General features: G+C 39.9%; 1 protein-coding gene across 18 annotated transcripts in view; it reads right to left on the bottom strand.

Moving 5' to 3' along the window:
• The window catches only part of LOC137983953 (uncharacterized protein PF3D7_1120000-like), a 21,011-nt gene that overhangs the window by 901 nt on the left and 110 nt on the right, over window positions 1-20,000 (bottom strand). Inside the window, exons 1-25 of one of the 18 annotated variants that reach the window (XM_068831399.1) lie at window positions 19,878-20,000; window positions 19,608-19,673; window positions 18,547-18,860; window positions 18,145-18,186; window positions 15,684-15,728; window positions 14,457-14,498; window positions 13,334-13,393; window positions 12,847-12,888; window positions 12,157-12,216; window positions 11,198-11,227; window positions 10,771-10,812; window positions 9,494-9,553; window positions 9,007-9,048; window positions 8,317-8,376; window positions 7,830-7,871; window positions 7,140-7,199; window positions 6,182-6,211; window positions 5,735-5,776; window positions 5,027-5,086; window positions 4,416-4,445; window positions 4,003-4,044; window positions 2,428-2,886; window positions 1,424-1,495; window positions 893-1,014; window positions 1-389 (exon numbers count right to left, since the gene is read on the bottom strand). The exon at window positions 1-389 is cut by the window's left edge and continues 901 nt beyond it; the exon at window positions 19,878-20,000 is cut by the window's right edge and continues 102 nt beyond it. In XM_068831399.1, coding sequence (XP_068687500.1) covers window positions 359-389; window positions 893-1,014; window positions 1,424-1,495; window positions 2,428-2,886; window positions 4,003-4,044; window positions 4,416-4,445; window positions 5,027-5,086; window positions 5,735-5,776; window positions 6,182-6,211; window positions 7,140-7,199; window positions 7,830-7,871; window positions 8,317-8,376; window positions 9,007-9,048; window positions 9,494-9,553; window positions 10,771-10,812; window positions 11,198-11,227; window positions 12,157-12,216; window positions 12,847-12,888; window positions 13,334-13,393; window positions 14,457-14,498; window positions 15,684-15,728; window positions 18,145-18,186; window positions 18,547-18,860; window positions 19,608-19,611 — 1,833 coding nt within the window. In that variant the 5' untranslated portion in view covers window positions 19,612-19,673; window positions 19,878-20,000 and the 3' untranslated portion in view covers window positions 1-358. The remainder of the gene's footprint in view (window positions 390-892; window positions 1,015-1,423; window positions 1,496-2,427; window positions 2,887-4,002; window positions 4,045-4,415; window positions 4,446-5,026; window positions 5,087-5,734; window positions 5,777-6,181; window positions 6,212-7,139; window positions 7,200-7,829; window positions 7,872-8,316; window positions 8,377-9,006; window positions 9,049-9,493; window positions 9,554-10,770; window positions 10,813-11,197; window positions 11,228-12,156; window positions 12,217-12,846; window positions 12,889-13,333; window positions 13,394-14,456; window positions 14,499-15,683; window positions 15,729-18,144; window positions 18,187-18,546; window positions 18,861-19,607; window positions 19,674-19,877) is intronic. The other 17 variants (XM_068833360.1, XM_068833753.1, XM_068833646.1 and 14 more) reach the window with 17 other exon arrangements.

Consider the following 20,000-nt stretch of genomic DNA (forward strand, 5'->3'; position numbering starts at 1 on the left):
ACATAAAACATGGTATAACAAATAACATGGGTATGGGGGACGGTAACCCCCGTACCTCTCGCAGCTCCTCGTCAGGAGTTCTAGCTAGTGGCTCAATGGGTAGATCATCCGACCGGAGTCAGGGAGTAGTTATTAATAACTTGCAGTATCTTGTAGCACTTTTAACACTTCAGTTTTACTATACCTACATTCCCTTTATTATGTCTTTACTGCCTTTAAAATGGTACAATACAAGCGAAAAAATACACTTCGGTTATAAACACGACGAAATGCGAAGGACACACGTTTGTGTTACCCCACTAAATGAGTAATTGATTGATTGATGGATTCATTGATTATGCACATCTTCCTCTCTTTCCTATGATTCATTTAACCGCTGGTAATGTAACCTAGGATACAAAAAACGTAAACTTTATGTTAGTCATAAGGTACTGAAGTACTTCGAAATTTCCTTAATAAAGTTGATTTATTTTTCTAGTCCGTAGAGCAGATTTGTTGGTCACAGATCGAAAGGATACTGAGCCCAACTATTACAGCGAACATCGTTTCAATGGAACAGAAATTATACTTTTCCTAAAGCTGGGCATTCCCTCGCCACTAGCGCAAACCACAAGCAAGCACTACATCGGGACTTCGTGTTCCGTCGTTCTCAAAGTTTTTTTAGTATTTTGCGCAGTTTTAAAAATTTCTCAGTACTCCGTTTCCTGTATTCGGAGAAAGAGCTGTACACTGATAAGTAATTGCTTTCGTTTTTGCCCCTTTGTTCACACAATTCGATTGCAAACTTATTTAATAATAATAGTAATAACCAACGGGAATAAAACATCTTTTTCACATCTAATGTCTTACGACTTCTTTCCAATAAGTTATGATAGAAATACGAAAGGCTTACGTTCCGAATTGGAGGCGCTTCAATGTTTTCCTCCCTATTGAGAAGTGCTTCGGGTTTTGTAACCGCTTATCTCGGATGTTTCTTTGTTTCGGCCTGGTACCAGGATCTGTGTTTCTCTTGACCTACAACACATTAATTAACACGCAAATACAAAAAAAGATATCAAGTCATTTTACATACTGGATAAAACTTGAAGCTGTCAAGAAAATTTCGAAAAGCAAGTTTACAGGAGTTTCGTACAACTAAGCAGGAATTTAATATGCAGAGTACAGGTTTTTCTATTAGTTGGAAAGCTCTTGAAATATATTTTTTAACCTCCGCATGGCCCGACATCCCCACTTATTGAAAATTCCCACTAGGCCTTGGACGGAATGTGACGTTACATCTGGAATTGATCGATTCCTTCACCAATCCAGGCCATCAAATTCACCCACACGGCAGTCCCGGAGCCTCCGTTTTTTTCGTTATTTCCTACCTCATTCGTTATTTTCCTGTAAAAACCTCACTTTCGGTTAAGTAGATAATAGACACCTTTTTATTGTCCGTTGACTTTTCCCCTCTTCCAATGGTCAGGAACGATCGAGTTCTTGAAAGTCGCTCAGGCTGCAAATTAAACGACAGCGATGGAATAAAAGAAATTAACTATTTCCTACTGAATTGCTTGTGCAATGGATTGTAAAGTCCCACAAAGGATACGCAAACAAAGAAGCAAAAGCACAATACTGCTCCACAAACATTCATGTCACGGTATTGTTATATTCTGACTGGAGCCCATCTCCCTCCAAGTCCTCTCAGTTGAGTGAAGGTCGGGGATTCAAATTCCCCCAGGGAATCAGGGTCACCTCGCAGCTCTTACAAGGTCTCACCTGATTGGAGACCACCCTAACCCTTAACAAAAGAACAAATAACAGAAACAATGGACCCTAGGCCTAAAACAAAAGGGCTGCAACTCTCTCCTCTAGGGTCCATTGTTTCTGTTAATTGCTCTTTTGTTAAACCTCAAGGGTGGTCTCCAATCAGGTGAGACCTCGTAGGAGCTGCGAGGCTACCGGGGAATCATATGTCTCTGCTTCCAACCCCTTTTCCTTTCATTCACCAGTACATAGAACAGAGTCTCCTCTTTTCATCTCCTTTCGATTTCTGAAAGGGCCAGCTATGTTTGGATAACAACACCTGTTTCATCCTCACAAGAGTCTTCTCGAAGAAGGACGATAAACTGTAGGCCCCAACCTACAACCCTGTGGGAAGTAAAAAGAACCACACACTTCGCAAAGAGCAGGGCATGGAGTTCTCGGTGTTGTGGTCTGTCCTCTGTGGTATATCATGGTCGGGAGGGCAAACGCTACATCAACCTACTGTAAAATCCCAGGGTAAATAAAGATATGATGATGACGATGATGATGTCGACTGCTTCGTGCATCATATGGGTATAGAGGCACCGATAAACACGTGAAAGCATGAGATGTTTCGAGGTATAATCGGTGATTGGTAATTGACTTAATTAGTCATTAATGAGCTCGATATTGATAACCTACCGGAGAGAAGAGAGCACGCCATTTTTCCTCCAATTCTTTTATCAGGCTTTCTCGATTCATCTGAAACTCTTTAAGCTTTTGTAACTCTTCCTTCTCTTCTTCGTTCATCTCTTCAACTGTATCTTCCAAATCTTGAACTCTGTGAATCAATTCATTGTGGTCCGCTCGAAGCCCGTGGTAACCGAAATCGTAGAATTCTCGCTTAAGATCTTCGCTGCATTTACAAGTTTCCGATACCATGTCTCGTATACCGATGTAAAGATCGCCTAAATGCTCGCTGAGTGTTTTTAAGATACCTAATTTGACTGGGGTTTTCAACTGATCTTGTTTTACCTCTGGTACCTCTAAGCTTGAAGTTACGTATGTTTTAAGGTCACGGATGTACTTTTGTAATTTTGCGCTGATGCGACGCTCTCGAGCTTCCTCGTCGGTTTCCTTCGAAAGTTTATGCTCCAGATCCTGAGAGAAGAATGATTCAAATAAAAATTGGTTATTTAGGTGGATCATTGCTTCAATGTAGAAATCTGGAAATATATATACTTGTCTATTGAATTAACTGAGAAACACTTTTTTTGGGTCAAATAACAAAGGAAACTGGTGTCCCGTTAAGGCAAGAAAATTAGAAGCCCGATACACATTTACCTCTATTTCCTGCTTTTCACTATCCTGCAATTCGTTATTTCTTGCTCTCAGCCTCGACACCATTGTTGTAAAGAATAGGTGGGAAAAGCCTTTACGCTAAATTTTAAACCATTTAAATGCAAAAAATATGGCGCTCACGTGCTCCGCAAAAAAAAAATAAATCTTCTTATGTTAGCTTTGTACAACGCCTTGACAAATGTCTTAACGCGGGAACTCGTCAAGGGGAGCTTCTATCACCCATACTTGCCTATCCCGAGTATACTTATTAATAGAATCTTCCCTTGGGAGATTAAGCACACCCACTGTTGTAAAAGCCAATTGAAACAAAGCTAGCTCAGCGTCATCGGAAATACGATACTGTTCGCGGGAAAAACCTGTTCCTAAAAATAAATTTACTCGGGAAAGGGTTGACTCAAGGAATTAATCTAGATACAGTTTCCCCTTGGTGAGCTTCTGGTTTCCGACATAAAAAGAATGTCTCTCAGGAGATTAGAGTGTCCTACATGTCATAATGGCATAAAAATGTGTTTTATTCCGGTAACTTTCCTCTTCCTTTCCAGGATTTGCTCCACATCAGTAGTTACCAGGCAAGAAATTAGCCAAAGTCAAATAAGTTTCTTTTGTAATTAGGTCATGTTGTAGCACACCCATTTTAAGTCAAGATGCCTGCTTCGAAATTCCGAGTAACTTGTCTAGCATAAACCCGGTGATTTCCTTTTTTCAACCCAATTCCTCGTTGCGTCGAATTTGGGTTGAAGACATTTCCGCAAGATTGCAATGAACAATCTAAAGCTCCAACTTTAAAACGTGCGCTTCTGTCCTTTTTGGTGTTCTCGGCTGCACTTTGAATGAACTGGCTCAACTATTTCAGGCGCTATTTTTACGTAACCACAAATAGAAGCTGGTATTTTACTCTGACTCGCTGTCCCTTACCTCCTCCTCCAATTCCTTATTCTTGTTCTTCATTTTGTCGACCTACGCAATACAAAAACAAGACAGACGAAAGTTTTCACGTTCGTGATTCCATACACACTTTAAGGACGTTCGAAGGTTGGTGGTAGAACTGTGACGAACGGGTATTCTTGAATCTAGCAGAACATGCAGCTGAAAGATGCCTCGCGCTTGAGTCTTCCAACCAAATTCCTCGACTTGCGTCGAATTTGGGTTGAAAACGTTTTCGCAAGGTTGCAATGACCAATTTAAACCTCCAACTTTAAAGCTTGCGCTTCCGTCCTATTTAGTGCTCTCGGCTACAATTTGAATGAACTGCCTCTACTATTTTAGGCGCTATTTTTGCGTAACCACAAATAGAAGCTAGTACTTTACTCGGACGCGCTGTCCCTTACCTCCTCCTCTAATTCCTTAATTTTGGAGATCTACGAAATACAAAGAGAAGACAGACATAAGTTTTGCCGTTCATGATTCCATATAAAATAAGTCGTCCTTTAAAATAGGCTGCATTAAATGAACACTTTAAGGACGTTTGAAGTTTGGTGGCTGAACTTTGACGAACGCCCGGGTATTCTAAAATCGAGCAGAACAACCAAAAGAGGCCTCGCGCTTGAGTCTAGCTGTCCTGCCTGGTTAGTCAAAATTCATGATACTTGCTAAGTTTGAAAAATAGGCTCCATAAGCACAAGACTTTCTCCGAAAATCCATGTACTGCCAACATTAACTCACTGGCATTGAAAAGTTCCCGCTTTTTGTTGCTCTGTCACGGCGGCCATGTTGGTGTACAGAACAATGCAGTAAAATGTCTTTTGGGAATTTGACTCTATTATTATGCAAAACTTGTGGGGCCATTTTCTATTGTTTTGTACACCAACGTAACCGTCTCATCACGTGGATGCAAACCAAGAATCAGTTGTAAAATGTAAGAAGGAATTACATATTCAGTTAAAAAGTCAACTGAACATTTACGCATTATTTCATAATTAGTGGCGCGATACATATTTACCTCCACTTCCTGCTTTTCACTATCCTGCAATTTCTTATTTATTGCTCTCAGCTTCGACACCTTTTTGTAAAGAATAGGTGGGAAATGCGTTTACGCTTCAGCTTTTGAAATGTAAAGACAGGCGTTCACATGCCTCGCGCAAAAAATACCTTCCATAATAACTAGTATTACATTGACAAATCACGGTGTTTTCGACATAAACAAAAGCGTCTTTAAAGATCATTAAAATTATAAAGCATTGCTTTTTACGGCAAATGGTTTTATTATATTTTTTCTCTTTCTTTCGAGGACTTGCTCGATATCAGCAGTTAACAGGCAGGAAATAAGCGAAAGTCAACCAATTTTGTTTTGTAATTAGGTCAAGTTAATTTTGTAGCATACCCGTTCTAACTCAAGATGTAGATCATCACGGTTATAAAAGTTTTAGTTGATCTAAACTGGCCTTCTTCAAAATTCCGAGTAACTTGTCCGGTACAAGGGCGGTGATTTCCTTTTTTTCAACCCAATTCCTCGTTGCGTCGAATTTGGGTTGAAAACGTTTTCGCAAGGTTGCAATGAACAATCTAAAGCTCCAACTTTAAAACGTGCGCTTCTGTCCTTTTAAGTGCTCTGCTGCACTTTGAATGAACTGCCTCAACTATTTCAGGCGCTATTTTTACGTAACCACAAATAGAAGCTACTATTTTACTCTGACTCGCTGTTCCTTACCTCCTCCTCCAATTCCTTATTCTTGTTCTTCATTTTGGAGACCTAAGCAATACAAAAACAAGACGGACATAAGTTTTCACGTTCCTGATTCGATATAAATTAGCTCTACCTTTGAAATAAACTGTATTAAATGAACACTTTAAGGACTTTCCAAGGTTGGTGGTAGAACTTTGACGAACGGGTATTCTAGAATCTAGCGGAACAGCTGAAAGATGCCTCGGGCTTGAGTCTTTCAACCCATTTCCTCGACTTGCGTTGAATTTGGGTTGAAAACGTTTTCGCAAGGTTGCAATGACCAATTTAAACCTCCAACTTTAAAGCTTGCGCTTCCGTCCTACTTAGTGCTCTCGGCTACTCTTTGAATGAACTGCCTCAACTATTTTAGGCGCTATTTTTGCGTAACCACAAATAGAAGCTAGTACTTTACTCGGACTCGCTGTCTCTTACCTCCTCCTCTAATTCCTTAATTTTGGAGACCTACGAAATATAAAGAAAAGACAGACATACGTTTTGACGTTCATGATTCCATATAGAATAAGTCGTCCTTTAAAATAGGCTGCATTAAATGAAGACTTTAAGGACGTTCGAGGTTTGGTGACAGAACTTTGACGAACGGGTATTCTAGAATCTAGCAGAACAACCGAAAGATGCCCCGCGCTTGAGTCTGGCTGTCCTGCATGGTTAGTCAAAATTCATGATACTTGCTAAGTTTGAAAGATAGGCTGCATAAGCACAAGACTTTCTCCGAATATCCACGTACTGCCAACACGAAGTCACTGGCATTGAAACGTTCCCGCATTTTGTGGTTCAATTGGTGGTTTGCATCTGACGTCACGGCGACCATGTTTGTGTACAAAACAATGGAGTGAAATGTCTTTTGGGAATTTGACTCTATTATTATTAACAACTTGTGGGGCCATTTTCTATTGTTTTTTACACCAACATGGCCGTCTCATTACGTGAATGAAAACCAAGAATAGAGCTTTTTGATCTGACGTCACGGCATCCATGTTGGTGTACAGAACAATGCAGTGAAATGTCTTTTGGGAATTGAACTCTATTAAATGCAAAACTTCTGGGGCCATTTTCTATTGTTTTGTACACCAACATGGCCGTCTCATCTCGTGAATGAAAACCAAGAATAGAGCGTTTTCATCTGACGTCACGGCATCCATGTTGGTGTACAGAACAATGCAGTGAAATGTCTTTTGGGAATTGGACTCTATTATTATGCAAAACTTGTGGGGCCATTTTTTATTGTTTTGTACACCAACATGGCCGTCTCATCACGTGGATGCAAACCAAGAATCAGTTGTAGAATGTAAGAAGCAATTACATATTCAGTAAAAAAGTCAACTGAATATTTACGCACTATTTCATAATTAGTGGCTCGATACATTTTTACCTCCACTTCCTGCTTTTCACCATCCTGCAATTTCTTATTTATTGCTCTCAGCTTCGACACCTTTTTGTAAAGAATATACGCTTCAGCTTTTGAAATGTAATGACAGGTGTTCACATACCTCGCGAAAAAAACGCCTTCCATATAAGTTAGTATTGCGTTGACAAATCACGGTGTTTTCGACATGAACAAAAGCCTTCGTCTTTAAAGATCATTACAAGGATTCAGCATTGCTTTTCACGGCAAATGGTTGTATTATATCTTTTCTCTTTGTTTCGAGGACTTGCTCAATATCAGCAGTTAAGAGGCAAGAAAAAAGCCAAAGTCAACCAATTTTGTTTTGTAATTAGGTCAAGTTTTTGTAGCATACCCGGTCTAACTCAAGATGTAGATCACCACGGTTATAAAAGTTTTAGTTGATCTAGACTGGCCTTCTTCCAAGTAATTTGTCTGGTACAAGGGCGGTGATTTCCTTTTCTTTCAACCCAATTCTTCGTTGCGTCGAATTTGGGTTGAAAACGTTTTCGCAAGGTTGCAATGAACAATTCAAAGCTCCAACTTTAAGGCTTGCGCATCTGTCCTATTTAGTGCTCTCGTCTACACTTTGAATGAACTGCCTCAACTATTTCAGGCGCTATTTTTACGTAACCACAAATAGAAGCCACCATTTTACACTGACTCGCTATTCCTTACCTCTTCCTCCAATTCCTTATTCTTGGTCTTCATTTTGGAGACCTACGCAATATAAAAGAGGACAGACGTAAGTTTTGACGTTCATGATTCGATATAAATTAGCTCTGCCTTTAAAATAGGCTGCATTAAATGAACTCTTTAAAGACGTTCGAAGTTTGGTGGCAGAACTTTGACAAACCCCGAAAAGTGAACGGGTATTCTAGAATCTAGCCTAACAAGCGATAGATGCCTCGCCCCTTGAGTCAGGCTGTCCTGCCTGGTCAGTCAATATTCATGATACCTGCTAAGTTTAAAGAATAGGCTGCATAAGCGTATGTCTTTCCCCAAAAAACCACGTACTGCCAACATAAACTCCCTGGCATTGAAAACCTCTTGTTTTGTATGGCTTAATCAGTTGTAAAATGTAAGAAGCAATTACATATTCATTTAACAAGTCAACTGAAAATTTACGCATTATTTCATAATTAGATACGCAATACATATTTACCTCCACGTCCTGCTTTTCACCATCCTGCAATTCCTTATTTATTGCTCTCAGCTTCGACACCTTTTTGTAAAGAATATACCCGTCAGCTTTTGAAATGTAATGACAGGTGTTCACATACCTCGCGAAAAAAACACCTTTCATATAAGTTAGTATTGCATTGACAAATCACGGTGTTTTCGACATGAACAAAAGCCCCCGTCTTTAAAGATCATTACAAGGATTCAGCATTGCTTTTCACGGCAAATGGTTGTATTATACCTTTTCTCTTTGTTTCGAGGACTTGCTCGATATCAGCAGTTAAGAGGCAAGAAAAAAGCCAAAGTCAACCAATTTTGTTTTGTAATTAGGTCAAGTTTTTGTAGCATACCCGGTCTAACTCAAGATGTAGATCACCACGGTTATAAAAGTTTTAGTTGATCTAGACTGGCCTTCTTCCAAGTGATTTGTCTGGTACAAGGGCGGTGATTTCCTTTTCTTTCAACCCAATTCTTCGTTGCGTCGAATTTGGGTTGAAAACGTTTTCGCAAGGTTGCAATGAACAATTCAAAGCTCCAACTTTAAGGCTTGCGCATCTGTCCTATTTAGTGCTCTCGTCTACACTTTGAATGAACTGCCTCAACTATTTCAGGCGCTATTTTTACGTAACCACAAATAGAAGCCACCATTTTACACTGACTCGCTATTCCTTACCTCTTCCTCCAATTCCTTATTCTTGGTCTTCATTTTGGAGACCTACGCAATATAAAAGAGGACAGACGTAAGTTTTGACGTTCATGATTCGATATAAATTAGCTCTGCCTTTAAAATAGGCTGCATTAAATGAACTCTTTAAGGACGTTCGAAGTTTGGTGGCAGAACTTTGACAAACCCCGAAAAGTGAACGGGTATTCTAGAATCTAGCCGAACAAGCGATAGATGCCTCGCCCCTTGAGTCAGGCTGTCCTGCCTGGTCAGTCAATATTCATGATACCTGCTAAGTTTAAAGAATAGGCTGCATAAGCGTATGTCTTTCTCCAAAAAACCACGTACTGCCAACAGGAACTCCCTGGCATTGAAAACTTCTCGTTTTGTATGGCTTAATCAGTTGTAAAATGTAAGAAGCAATTACATATTCATTTAACAAGTCAACTGAAAATTTACGCATTATTTCATAATTAGATACGCAATACATATTTACCTCCACTTCCCGCTTTTCACCATCCTGCAATTCCTTATTTATTGCTCTCAGCTTCGACACCTTTATGTAAAGAATAGGTGGGAAATGCGTTGATGCTTCAGCTTTAAACCAAGGAAATTTAAAGACTAGCGTTCACATGCTTCGCGTAAAACACATCTTTAATGTAAGCCAGTATCGCATTGTCTGTTGTCTTATTTTGCACATTTTCATTGGATATATATATATAGAGAGAGAGAGAGAGAGAGAGGGTCAAATAACAAAATAAGGAAACTAGTGTCCTGTTAAGGCAAGAAAATTAGAAGCGCGATACACATTTGCCTCTATTTCCTGCTTTTCACCATTCTGCAATTCGTTATTTCTTGCTCTCAGCCTCGACACCTTTGTTGTAAAAATAGGTGGGAAAAGCCTTTACGCTAAATTTTAAACCATTTAAATGCCAAAAATATGGCGCTCACGTGCTTCGCGAAAAAACCCTGTAATGTTAGCTTTATATAACGCCTTGACAAATGTCTTTACGCGGGAACTCGTCAAGGGGAGCTTCTATTTCCCATACTTGCCTTTCCCGAGTATTCTTATTAATAGAACGCTTCCCTTGGGAGATTAAGCACGCCCACTGTTGTAAAAGGTAATCAAAACAAAGCTAGCTCAGCGTCATCGGAATACGATACTTTTCGCGGGAAAAACCTGTTCCTAAAAATAAATTTACAAGGGAAAGGGTTGACTCAAGGAATTAATCTAGATACAGGTGCCCCTTGATAAGCTCCTGGTTTCCGACATAAAAAGAATGTCTCTCAGAAGATTAGAGTGTCCTACATGTCATAATGGCATGAAACTGTGTTTTATTCAGGTAACTTTCCTCTGTCTTTCGAGGATTTGCTCCATATCAGTAGTTACCAGGCAAGAAATTAGCCAAAGTCAAATAAGTTTCTTTTGTAATTAGGTCATGTTATAGCACACCCATTTTAAGTCAAGATGTAAGTCACCAAGTTTTACTTGATCTAGACTGGCCTGCTTCGAAATTCCGAGTAACTTGTCTGGTATAAGCCAGGTGATTTCCTTTTCTTTCAACCCAATTCCTCGTTGCGTCGAATTTGGGTTGAAAACGTTTTCGCAAGGTTGCAATGAACAATCTAAAGCTCCAACTTTAAAACGTGCGCTTCTGTCCCTTTTAGTGCTCTCGGCTGCACTTTGAATGAACTGCCTCAACTATTTCAGGCGCTATTTTTACGTAACCACAAATAGAAGCTACTAGTTTACTCTGACTCGCTGTCCCTTACCTCCTCTTCCAATTCCTTATTGTTGTGCTTCATTTTGGAGACCTACGCAATACAAAAAGAAGACAGACGTAAAAGTTCGTGATTCCATATAAATTAACTCTACCTTTAAAATAAGCTGTATGAAATGAACACTTTAAGGACGTTCGAAGGTTGGTGGTAGAGCTTTGACGAACGGGTATTCTAGAATCTAGCAGAACAGCCGAAAAATAACTCGCGCTTGAGTCTTTCAACCCAATTCCTCGCGTTGCGTCGAATTTAGGTTAAAAACGTTTTCGCAAGGTTGCAATGACCAATTTAAAGCTTGCGCTTCCGTCCTATTTAGTGCTCTCGGCTACTCTTTGAATGAACTGCCTCAACTATTTTAGGCGCTATTTTTGCGTAACCACAAATAGAAGCTAGTACTTTACTCGGACTCGCTGTCCCTTACCTCCTCCTCTAATTCCTTAAATTTGGAGACCTACGAAATATAAAGAAAAGACAGACATACGTTTTGACGTTCATGATTCCATATAGAATAAGTCGTCCTTTAAAATAGGCTGCATTAAATGAAGACTTTAAGGACGTTCGAGGTTTGGTGACAGAACTTTGACGAACGGGTATTCTAGAATCTAGCAGAACAACCGAAAGATGCCCCGCGCTTGAGTCTGGCTGTCCTGCATGGTTAGTCAATATTCATGATACTTGCTAAGTTTGAAAGATAGGCTGCATAAGCACAAGACTTTCTCCGAATATCCACGTACTGCCAACACGAAGTCACTGGCATTGAAAAGTTCCCGCATTTTGCGGCTCCATTGGTGGTTTGCATCTGACGTCACGGCGACCATGTTTGTGTACAAAACAATGGAGTGAAATGTCTTTTGGGAATTTGACTCTATTATTATTAAAAACTTGTGGGGCCATTTTCTATTGTTTTGTACACCAACATGGCCGTCTCATCTCGTGAATGAAAACCAAGAATAGAGCGTTTTCATCTGACGTCACGGCATCCATGTTGGTGTACAGAACAATGCAGTGAAATGTCTTTTGGGAATTGGACTCTATTATTATGCAAAACTTGTGGGGCCATTTTTTATTGTTTTGTACACCAACATGGCCGTCTCATCTCGTGAATGAAAACCAAGAATAGAGCGTTTTCATCTGACGTCACGGCATCCATGTTGGTTTACAGTACAATGCAGTGAAATGTCTTTTGGGAATTGGACTCTATTATTATGCAAAACTTGTGGGGCCATTTTTTATTGTTTTGTACACCAACATGGCCGTCTCATCACGTGGATGCAAACCAAGAATCAGTTGTAGAATGTAAGAAGCAATTACATATTCAGTAAAAAAGTCAACTGAATATTTACGCACTATTTCATAATTAGTGGCTCGATACATTTTTACCTCCACTTCCTGCTTTTCACCATCCTGCAATTTCTTATTTATTGCTCTCAGCTTCGACACCTTTTTGTAAAGAATATACGCTTCAGCTTTTGAAATGTAATGACAGGTGTTCACATACCTCGCGAAAAAAACACCTTTCATATAAGTTAGTATTGCATTGACAAATCACGGTGTTTTCGACATGAACAAAAGCCTTCGTCTTTAAAGATCATTACAAGGATTCAGCATTGCTTTTCACGGCAAATGGTTGTATTATACCTTTTCTCTTTGTTTCGAGGACTTGCTCGATATCAGCAGTTAAGAGGCAAGAAAAAAGCCAAAGTCAACCAATTTTGTTTTGTAATTAGGTCAAGTTTTTGTAGCATACCCGGTCTAACTCAAGATGTAGATCACCACGGTTATAAAAGTTTTAGTTGATCTAGACTGGCCTTCTTCCAAGTAATTTGTCTGGTACAAGGGCGGTGATTTCCTTTTCTTTCAACCCAATTCTTCGTTGCGTCGAATTTGGGTTGAAAACATTTTCGCAAGGTTGCAATGAACAATTCAAAGCTCCAACTTTAAGGCTTGCGCATCTGTCCTATTTAGTGCTCTCGTCTACACTTTGAATGAACTGCCTCAACTATTTCAGGCGCTATTTTTACGTAACCACAAATAGAAGCCACCATTTTACACTGACTCGCTATTCCTTACCTCTTCCTCCAATTCCTTATTCTTGGTCTTCATTTTGGAGACCTACGCAATATAAAAGAGGACGGACGTAAGTTTTGACGTTCATGATTCGATATAAATTAGCTCTGCCTTTAAAATAGGCTGCATTAAATGAACTCTTTAAGGACGTTCGAAGTTTGGTGGCAGAACTTTGACAAACCCTGAAAAGTGAACGGGTATTCTAGAATCTAGCCGAACAAGCGATAGATGCCTCGTCCCTTGAGTCAGGCTGTCCTGCCTGGTCAGTCAATATTCATGATACCTGCTAAGTTTAAAGAATCGGCTGCATAAGCGTATGTCTTTCTCCAAAAAACCACGTACTGCCAACATGAACTCCCTGGCATTGAAAACTTCTCGTTTTGTATGGCTTAATCAGTTGTAAAATGTAAGAAGCAATTACATATTCATTTAACAAGTCAACTGAAAATTTACGCATTATTTCATAATTAGATACGCGATACATATTTAGCTCCACTTCCTGCTTTTCACCATCCTGCAATTCCTTATTTATTGCTCTCAGCTTCGACACCTTTTTGTAAAGAATAGGTGGGAAATGCGTTGATGCTTCAGCTTTAAACCATTGATACTTAAAGACTAGCGTTCACATGCTTCGCGTAAAACACATCTTTAATGTAAGCCAGTATCGCATTGTCTGTTCTCTTATTTTGCACATTTTCATTCGATATAGAGAGAGAGAGAAAGAGAGAGAGAGAGAGAGAGAGAGAGAGAGAGAGAGAGAGAGAGAGAGAGAGAGAGAGAGAGAGAGAGAGAGAGAGAGAGAGAGAGAGAGAGAGAGAGAGAGAGAGAGAGAGAGAAAGAGAGAGAGAGAGAGAGAGAGGGTCAAATAACAAAATAAGGAAACTAGTGTCCTGTTAAGGCAAGAAAATTAGAAGCGCGATACACATTTGCCTCTATTTCCTGCTTTTCACCATTCTGCAATTCGTTATTTCTTGCTCTCAGCCTCGACACCTTTGTTGTAAAAATAGGTGGGAAAAGCCTTTACGCTAAATTTTAAACCATTTAAATGCCAAAAATATGGCGCTCACGTGCTTCGCGAAAAAACCCTGTAATGTTAGCTTTATATAACGCCTTGACAAATGTCTTTACGCGGGAACTCGTCAAGGGGAGCTTCTATTTCCCATACTTGCCTTTCCCGAGTATTCTTATTAATAGAACGCTTCCCTTGGGAGATTAAGCACGCCCACTGTTGTAAAAGGTAATCAAAACAAAGCTAGCTCAGCGTCATCGGAATACGATACTTTTCGCGGGAAAAACCTGTTCCTAAAAATAAATTTACAAGGGAAAGGGTTGACTCAAGGAATTAATCTAGATACAGGTGCCCCTTGATAAGCTCCTGGTTTCCGACATAAAAAGAGTGTGTGTCAGGAGATTAGAGTGTTCTACATGTCATAATGGCATGAAACTGTGTTTTATTCAGGTAACTTTCCTCTTTCTTTCGAGGATTTGCTCCATATCAGTAGTTACCAGGCAAGAAATTAGCCTTTGAATGAACTGCCTCAACTATTTCAGGCGCTATTTTTACGTAACCACAAATAGAAGCTACTATTTTACTCTGACTCGCTGTCCCTTACCTCCTCTTCCAATTCCTTATTGTTGAGCGTCATTTTGGAGACCTACGCAATACAAAAAAAAGACAGACGTAAAAGTTCGTGATTCCATATAAATTAACTCTACCTTTAAAATAAGCTGTATGAAATGAACACTTTAAGGACGTTCGAAGGTTGGTGGTAGAGCTTTGACGAACGGGTATTCTAGAATCTAGCAGAACAACCGAAAGATGCCCCGCGCTTGAGTTTGGCTGTCCTGCCTTGTTAGTCAATATTGATGATACTTGCTAAGTTTTAAAGATAGGCTGCATAAGCACAAGACTTTCTCCGAATATCCACGAACTGCCAACACGAAGTCACTGGCATTGAAAAGTTCCCGCATTTTGTGGCTCAATTGGTGGTTTGCATCTGACGTCACGGCGACCATGTTTGTGTACGAAACAATAAAGTGAAATGTCTTTTGGGAATTTGATTTTATTATTATGCAAAACTTGTGGGGCCATTTTCTATTGTTTTGTACACCAACATGGCCGTCTCATCTCGTGAATGAAAACCAAAAATAGAGCGTTTTCATCTGACGTCACGGCATCCATGTTGGTGTACAGAACAATTTAGTGAAAAGTCTTTTGGGAATTGGACTCTATTATTATGCAAAACTTGTGGAGCCATTTTCTATTGTTTTGTACACCGACATGGCCGTCTTATCACGTGAATGAAAACCAAGAATAGAGCGTTTTGATCTGACGTCACGGCATCCATGTTGGTGTACAGAACAATGCAGTGAAATGTCTTTTGCAAAACTATTATTATGCAAAACTTGTGGGGCCATTTTCTATTGTTTTGTACACCAACATGGCCGTCTCATCACGTGAATGAAAACCAAGAATAGAGCGTTTTGATCTGACGTCACGGCATCCATGTTGGTGTACAGAACTATGCAGTGAAATGCCTTTTGGGAGTTTGACTCTATTATTACGCAAAACTTGTGGGAATCTTGCAGAACAGCTGAAAGATGCCCTGCGCTTGAGTCTTTAAACCCAATTGCTCGCGTTGCGTCGAATTTGGGTTGAAAACGTTTTCGCAAGGTTGCAATGAACAATTTAAAGCTCCTAACTTTAAAGCTTGCGCTTCCGTTTTATTTAGTGCTCTCGGCTACTCTTTGAGTGAACTGCCTCAACTATTGTAGGCGCTATTTTTTTTGCGTAACCACAAATGCAAGCCACTATTATACTCTGACTCGCTGTTCCATACCTCCTTCTCCAATTCCTTAATATTCTTGTTCTCCATTTTGGAGACCTACGCAATACAAAAAGAAGACACACTCAAATTTTCACGTTCACGATTCGATATAAATTAGCTCTACCTTTAAAATAGGCGGCATTAAATGGACACTTTAAGGACGTTCAAAGTTTGGTGGCAGAACTTTGACAAACCCCGAAAAGTGAACGGGTATTCGAGAAGATGTCTCGCGCCTGAGTCAGCCTGTCCTGCCTAGTTAGTCGATATTCATGATATTTGCTAAGTTTTGAATAGGCTGCATATATATAAGCGCCAGTCTTTCTCAATGTGTAGAAAATACGCCAGGAGCCCATGAATTGAATACACCTACTGCCAAATGTACTCACTAGCATTGAAAAGTTCCTTTTTATTTCTCAATCAGTTGTAGAATGTAAGAAGCAATTATCTATTTAATTAAAGATTTAACTGTAAATTAGCGCACTCCCCATTATTTCATTATTTCTTTCCATAAGCAATTTCCTATTCCAAGGTTTGAGACCATTGTGGTGTAATTCAACTTTTTAGGATACTAAGATGAATCAAATTATCCATCCACACACTCTCTACATGTCGTCTATTCAGAGTAACACAGACACTTCTCTCAACCGTGGAATCGAAATGATGACCCTTAACTATGTACATTGAAAACGTTTTTGAAGCCACAAATGACCAGCTCCCATCATCAGTGGCTTCATAGCGGAGCTTAGGCGCGCCAGCGGAGGACCATGGGCAAGAGTTTTTTGGCAAATCTATCCATTCGAGAAATTTTGGTTATGACGTCAGCGTACGCCGGTCCGTACAGACTGTGGTGAAGGTGGGGAAGCAGGACAACTTCAGGGGACGGGAGTGTTTGGGCAATTTTCCTGGCGGGAAATTAACATCATATGAAAGAAAAGAAACAAAATATATGCTCTTAGCAAATCATTATTCTTTCAACGGCAAATTTTGTTAAACAGTATTCTTCTCTTTGTGACCTAAGAGGAAAGATATTGTATGCAAAACTACCATGCATGGGGCGTGAAAAAGAAACCGACGATCCATAAGCGTACGGGCATTTTTTTGCCAGGTTGTGCGGTGAACCATTTGCCAAAAAAATTCTCGCAAGTTACCAAAATTTTTACGAAACAGTCTAAGAGAAACGAGGGTCATACGATGCACTAACACAGGCTTACATATGAAGTGAAAATATTCTTACATATGTATCTATCATATGAGCTCATAAAACATGTCAAAAGAAATAGCTGTCTCTGCCATTTTGACGACGTCAATGATAAGATCAATCCATGTCATTGTTGACTACAGCGTTGGCATATGCCCTTTCAATGTTAATATTAAAGTGCGATGTTGCGGACACATTGTTGCATGCCCCGTGGTGCCACGGAGGTAAGTTTTCAATCTGCGCAACGCACTGAATGATCGTTCTGCAGAACACGATGTAGCAGTTATCCCTGTAAGGATGTGACCACATTAGAAAACTGTGGAAACTTTAAATTAATAGATCATTTTCGTGCATTGTCTCCAGTATTTCTGGAACAGTCATGTAGCGATCCCCGCACACGATGAAAACTCACGGACATTTTCTCCTCTGCTTCCCGAATCTCGCCGTCGATTTTGTAAAATTTAGCGACGAGGGAGAACACTTCTTTAACAGGTGTTTTTCTTGTTGCCCAAAAGATCCGAGTTGTCCAAAATGTGGGGGTCTACAGTAAAGTCCCCGCTTACTCCCCGATCTCGTAGGTGAAGATCGTGAATTTTTGCGCTCGCCCCGCCTGCTGGGGGATCTGAGTCGAGTGAAAATAAGTTTAAGTTCCCGCAATTCCCCGGTATGGCCCGGGTTGGGATGGGCGGGGATTTACTTTGACTGGTGCATAGAGATTATCATTCAAACGGAAAATTGTTGTGAAAGAGATTACTGCGCATTTAATTTCAGTTTTAGTTGTTGATTAAAATTTTTGTTATTGTTTGCAAAGCTTGTTTGTTTACTGCTGTCAGCACAGAGGCGTTTGCTCACGGTAAACTGCACTAGTACACTAATGACGATTACTTTGTACTCTATTGCTTTCTGGGGTTAGAAAAGGGAGCACCGCTTTTAGGCTTAGCTAAATCTATATATGAGCTCAGTTGGTTACAGCGTCGCACTGGCGTCGCGAAGTCAAGGGTTCAAACCCCGTTGAAGTCCTGAATTTTTCAGGCTTCCCTACGCAATTGCTAAAATTGCGTTCATAACTGCGAGAATCATAGCTCACTTTCTCTGAAAATGTTGAGGAGGAACTGTTGAGTCAAACTCGTTTAACTTGATCGAGGCCAGCCTACTAAAAATTCTGTCCTTAAACAGCGACTTACTTGCCCTACATGTCCTTATATTGACAAGGCAAATAAATGTTGACTGATTCATAAACTGATTGATTGATTGATGAATTGTTTAATGGCTTACCCTGTCTTCTAGTTCTCTCACTTTGCCGTTTTCCTTAGAATTCTAGCTCCAAAAGGAAAAAGAAGAAAGAAAAAGTCCTCAGTACAGCAAGCCAGATCTACACTAGGAAGTGCGGAAAACATCTATTCAATTATGACCTCTTTCGGGAAACTAATCAGTTGCTCACAAATATCGCGTATTGTTTCTTCCATTTTGTCGTTCTGGAACTGAAAACAATCGGTGAATGAGGTAACTCACAGCGTCTTGTATACCAGGCGGTGAGACAAATGTCGCAAACCAGTGACATGAAACTTCGGCCATATTGACTTGATTTCTTAGTTAGAAAAAACAGTTTACCGTGGTAAATCAACTTTTTTTTAGTAAAGGTGACCTTAGTCCGAAAAATACATCAGAAGGACTTACACGGTTTGTATCGCTTGATTTGATCGGGAATCTGTCAGCTAAATTCTTAAGCCCTATTTTCGTTAGAGCTTCGACAAGCTTTCCGGCGGTAGCCCCTTTTCCGTTTTGGCGAAGCCAGCGAACAAGGACCTCTATGCAGCATTCCTTAGAGTTGCCTTTTTCCTGTTGAATATCTTCAATAATGGAATGATGAAATCCCAATGCACGTGCTAAATCTCTCCACTGTTGCCCAATGTCATCCGCCAGCCTTTTTTCGTAAATGACACCTTCAGTCAGTGGGTCGTTTGGATTCCAAGCTGATTGGCCAGAAGAAGCTACAAAAATTAAGGTTAATTGTGTCTTATACGTTCGGAGGTTTTTCTTTATTTTTATTTCCTTGTCGGCAATTCCGATAAAACGATTTCGTCATACCGGCAAGGGACAACCTTATTACTCACCCTTCTCATTTCCGGTCATTCCCACCACGACTAGGGCTGTCCCAATCGGCCTGTTCAGTTCATCACAAACATGTTAAGTGTGCGTTATGTTTACCGAAAATGTCAATCTTTTATCTCCGATTTCAAGTTCAGCTTTACATCCTTACCCAAGGGCATGGGGTGTTGAGAACCCACGCTTTATAATTTACCTTAACGATACTTTGTATTGTAGGAGGTGTGAAATGATTACACACTTATGGCCTCTTTAATTAGGCCTATTTTCTGCAAGCGAACCACGAGAAGCACATATTTACTCTTCGAGACAAAACATATTTGCGAAATAAACTGAATAGGCTTAAAGAATCCTCTTGATGCTTGAAAAACGTTTTGACCACATTAATATCCAGTCTGCTTGGGTGCTGGTTTAAGACTGTAGTTGAGGCATTTTCTCGATAAATAAGGTCCAAAAATGGGTTAAAAGTTCTTTTCACAATGTGCACTAGAATCACTCGCAAAATGAGATGACTTCCGTTTGATTACCAACCCGGAAACTATTCAAAATTAATGCTTTTCAGACACAATATTTCGAGAATTATAGACTACAATTAAAAGCCAATACGAATATGTTTGAGTAGTACTACTTACTCATGGTAGAGGAACAAAGGAGGAGGTGAGCGCCGCTTGCTTTAATGCGGTTAATAGCAGGAAACTCTGAGGATCAACAAGGAAATAATCACAGTTGGCAAATTACACCGCAGTTGATTAATTTCATTTGGAAATCAAACTACGAAGCGAAACACTAGCGAGATTCTTGAGATCGAGCCCGGCATTTACGCATGCTTGTAAATAAAGCGGTAAATAGATACTTTCACATTCTGATCAGTATTGACTAACGAAACAGTGTCTGGTACTTACCTTGTAATTTTGCTTTGCATAAGTTAGGTATCCACCTAGAATGGAAGCTGAGCAAATTTAAATTCGCAGTGAAATGCTGCAGATTTGCGCTATAGAAGCGGTCCTAGCAAAACCAGGTCTTCG

The sequence above is a fragment of the Montipora foliosa genome, chromosome 1 (assembly GCF_036669935.1).
Source record: "Montipora foliosa isolate CH-2021 chromosome 1, ASM3666993v2, whole genome shotgun sequence".
NCBI classification, from domain to species: domain Eukaryota; kingdom Metazoa; phylum Cnidaria; class Anthozoa; order Scleractinia; family Acroporidae; genus Montipora; species Montipora foliosa.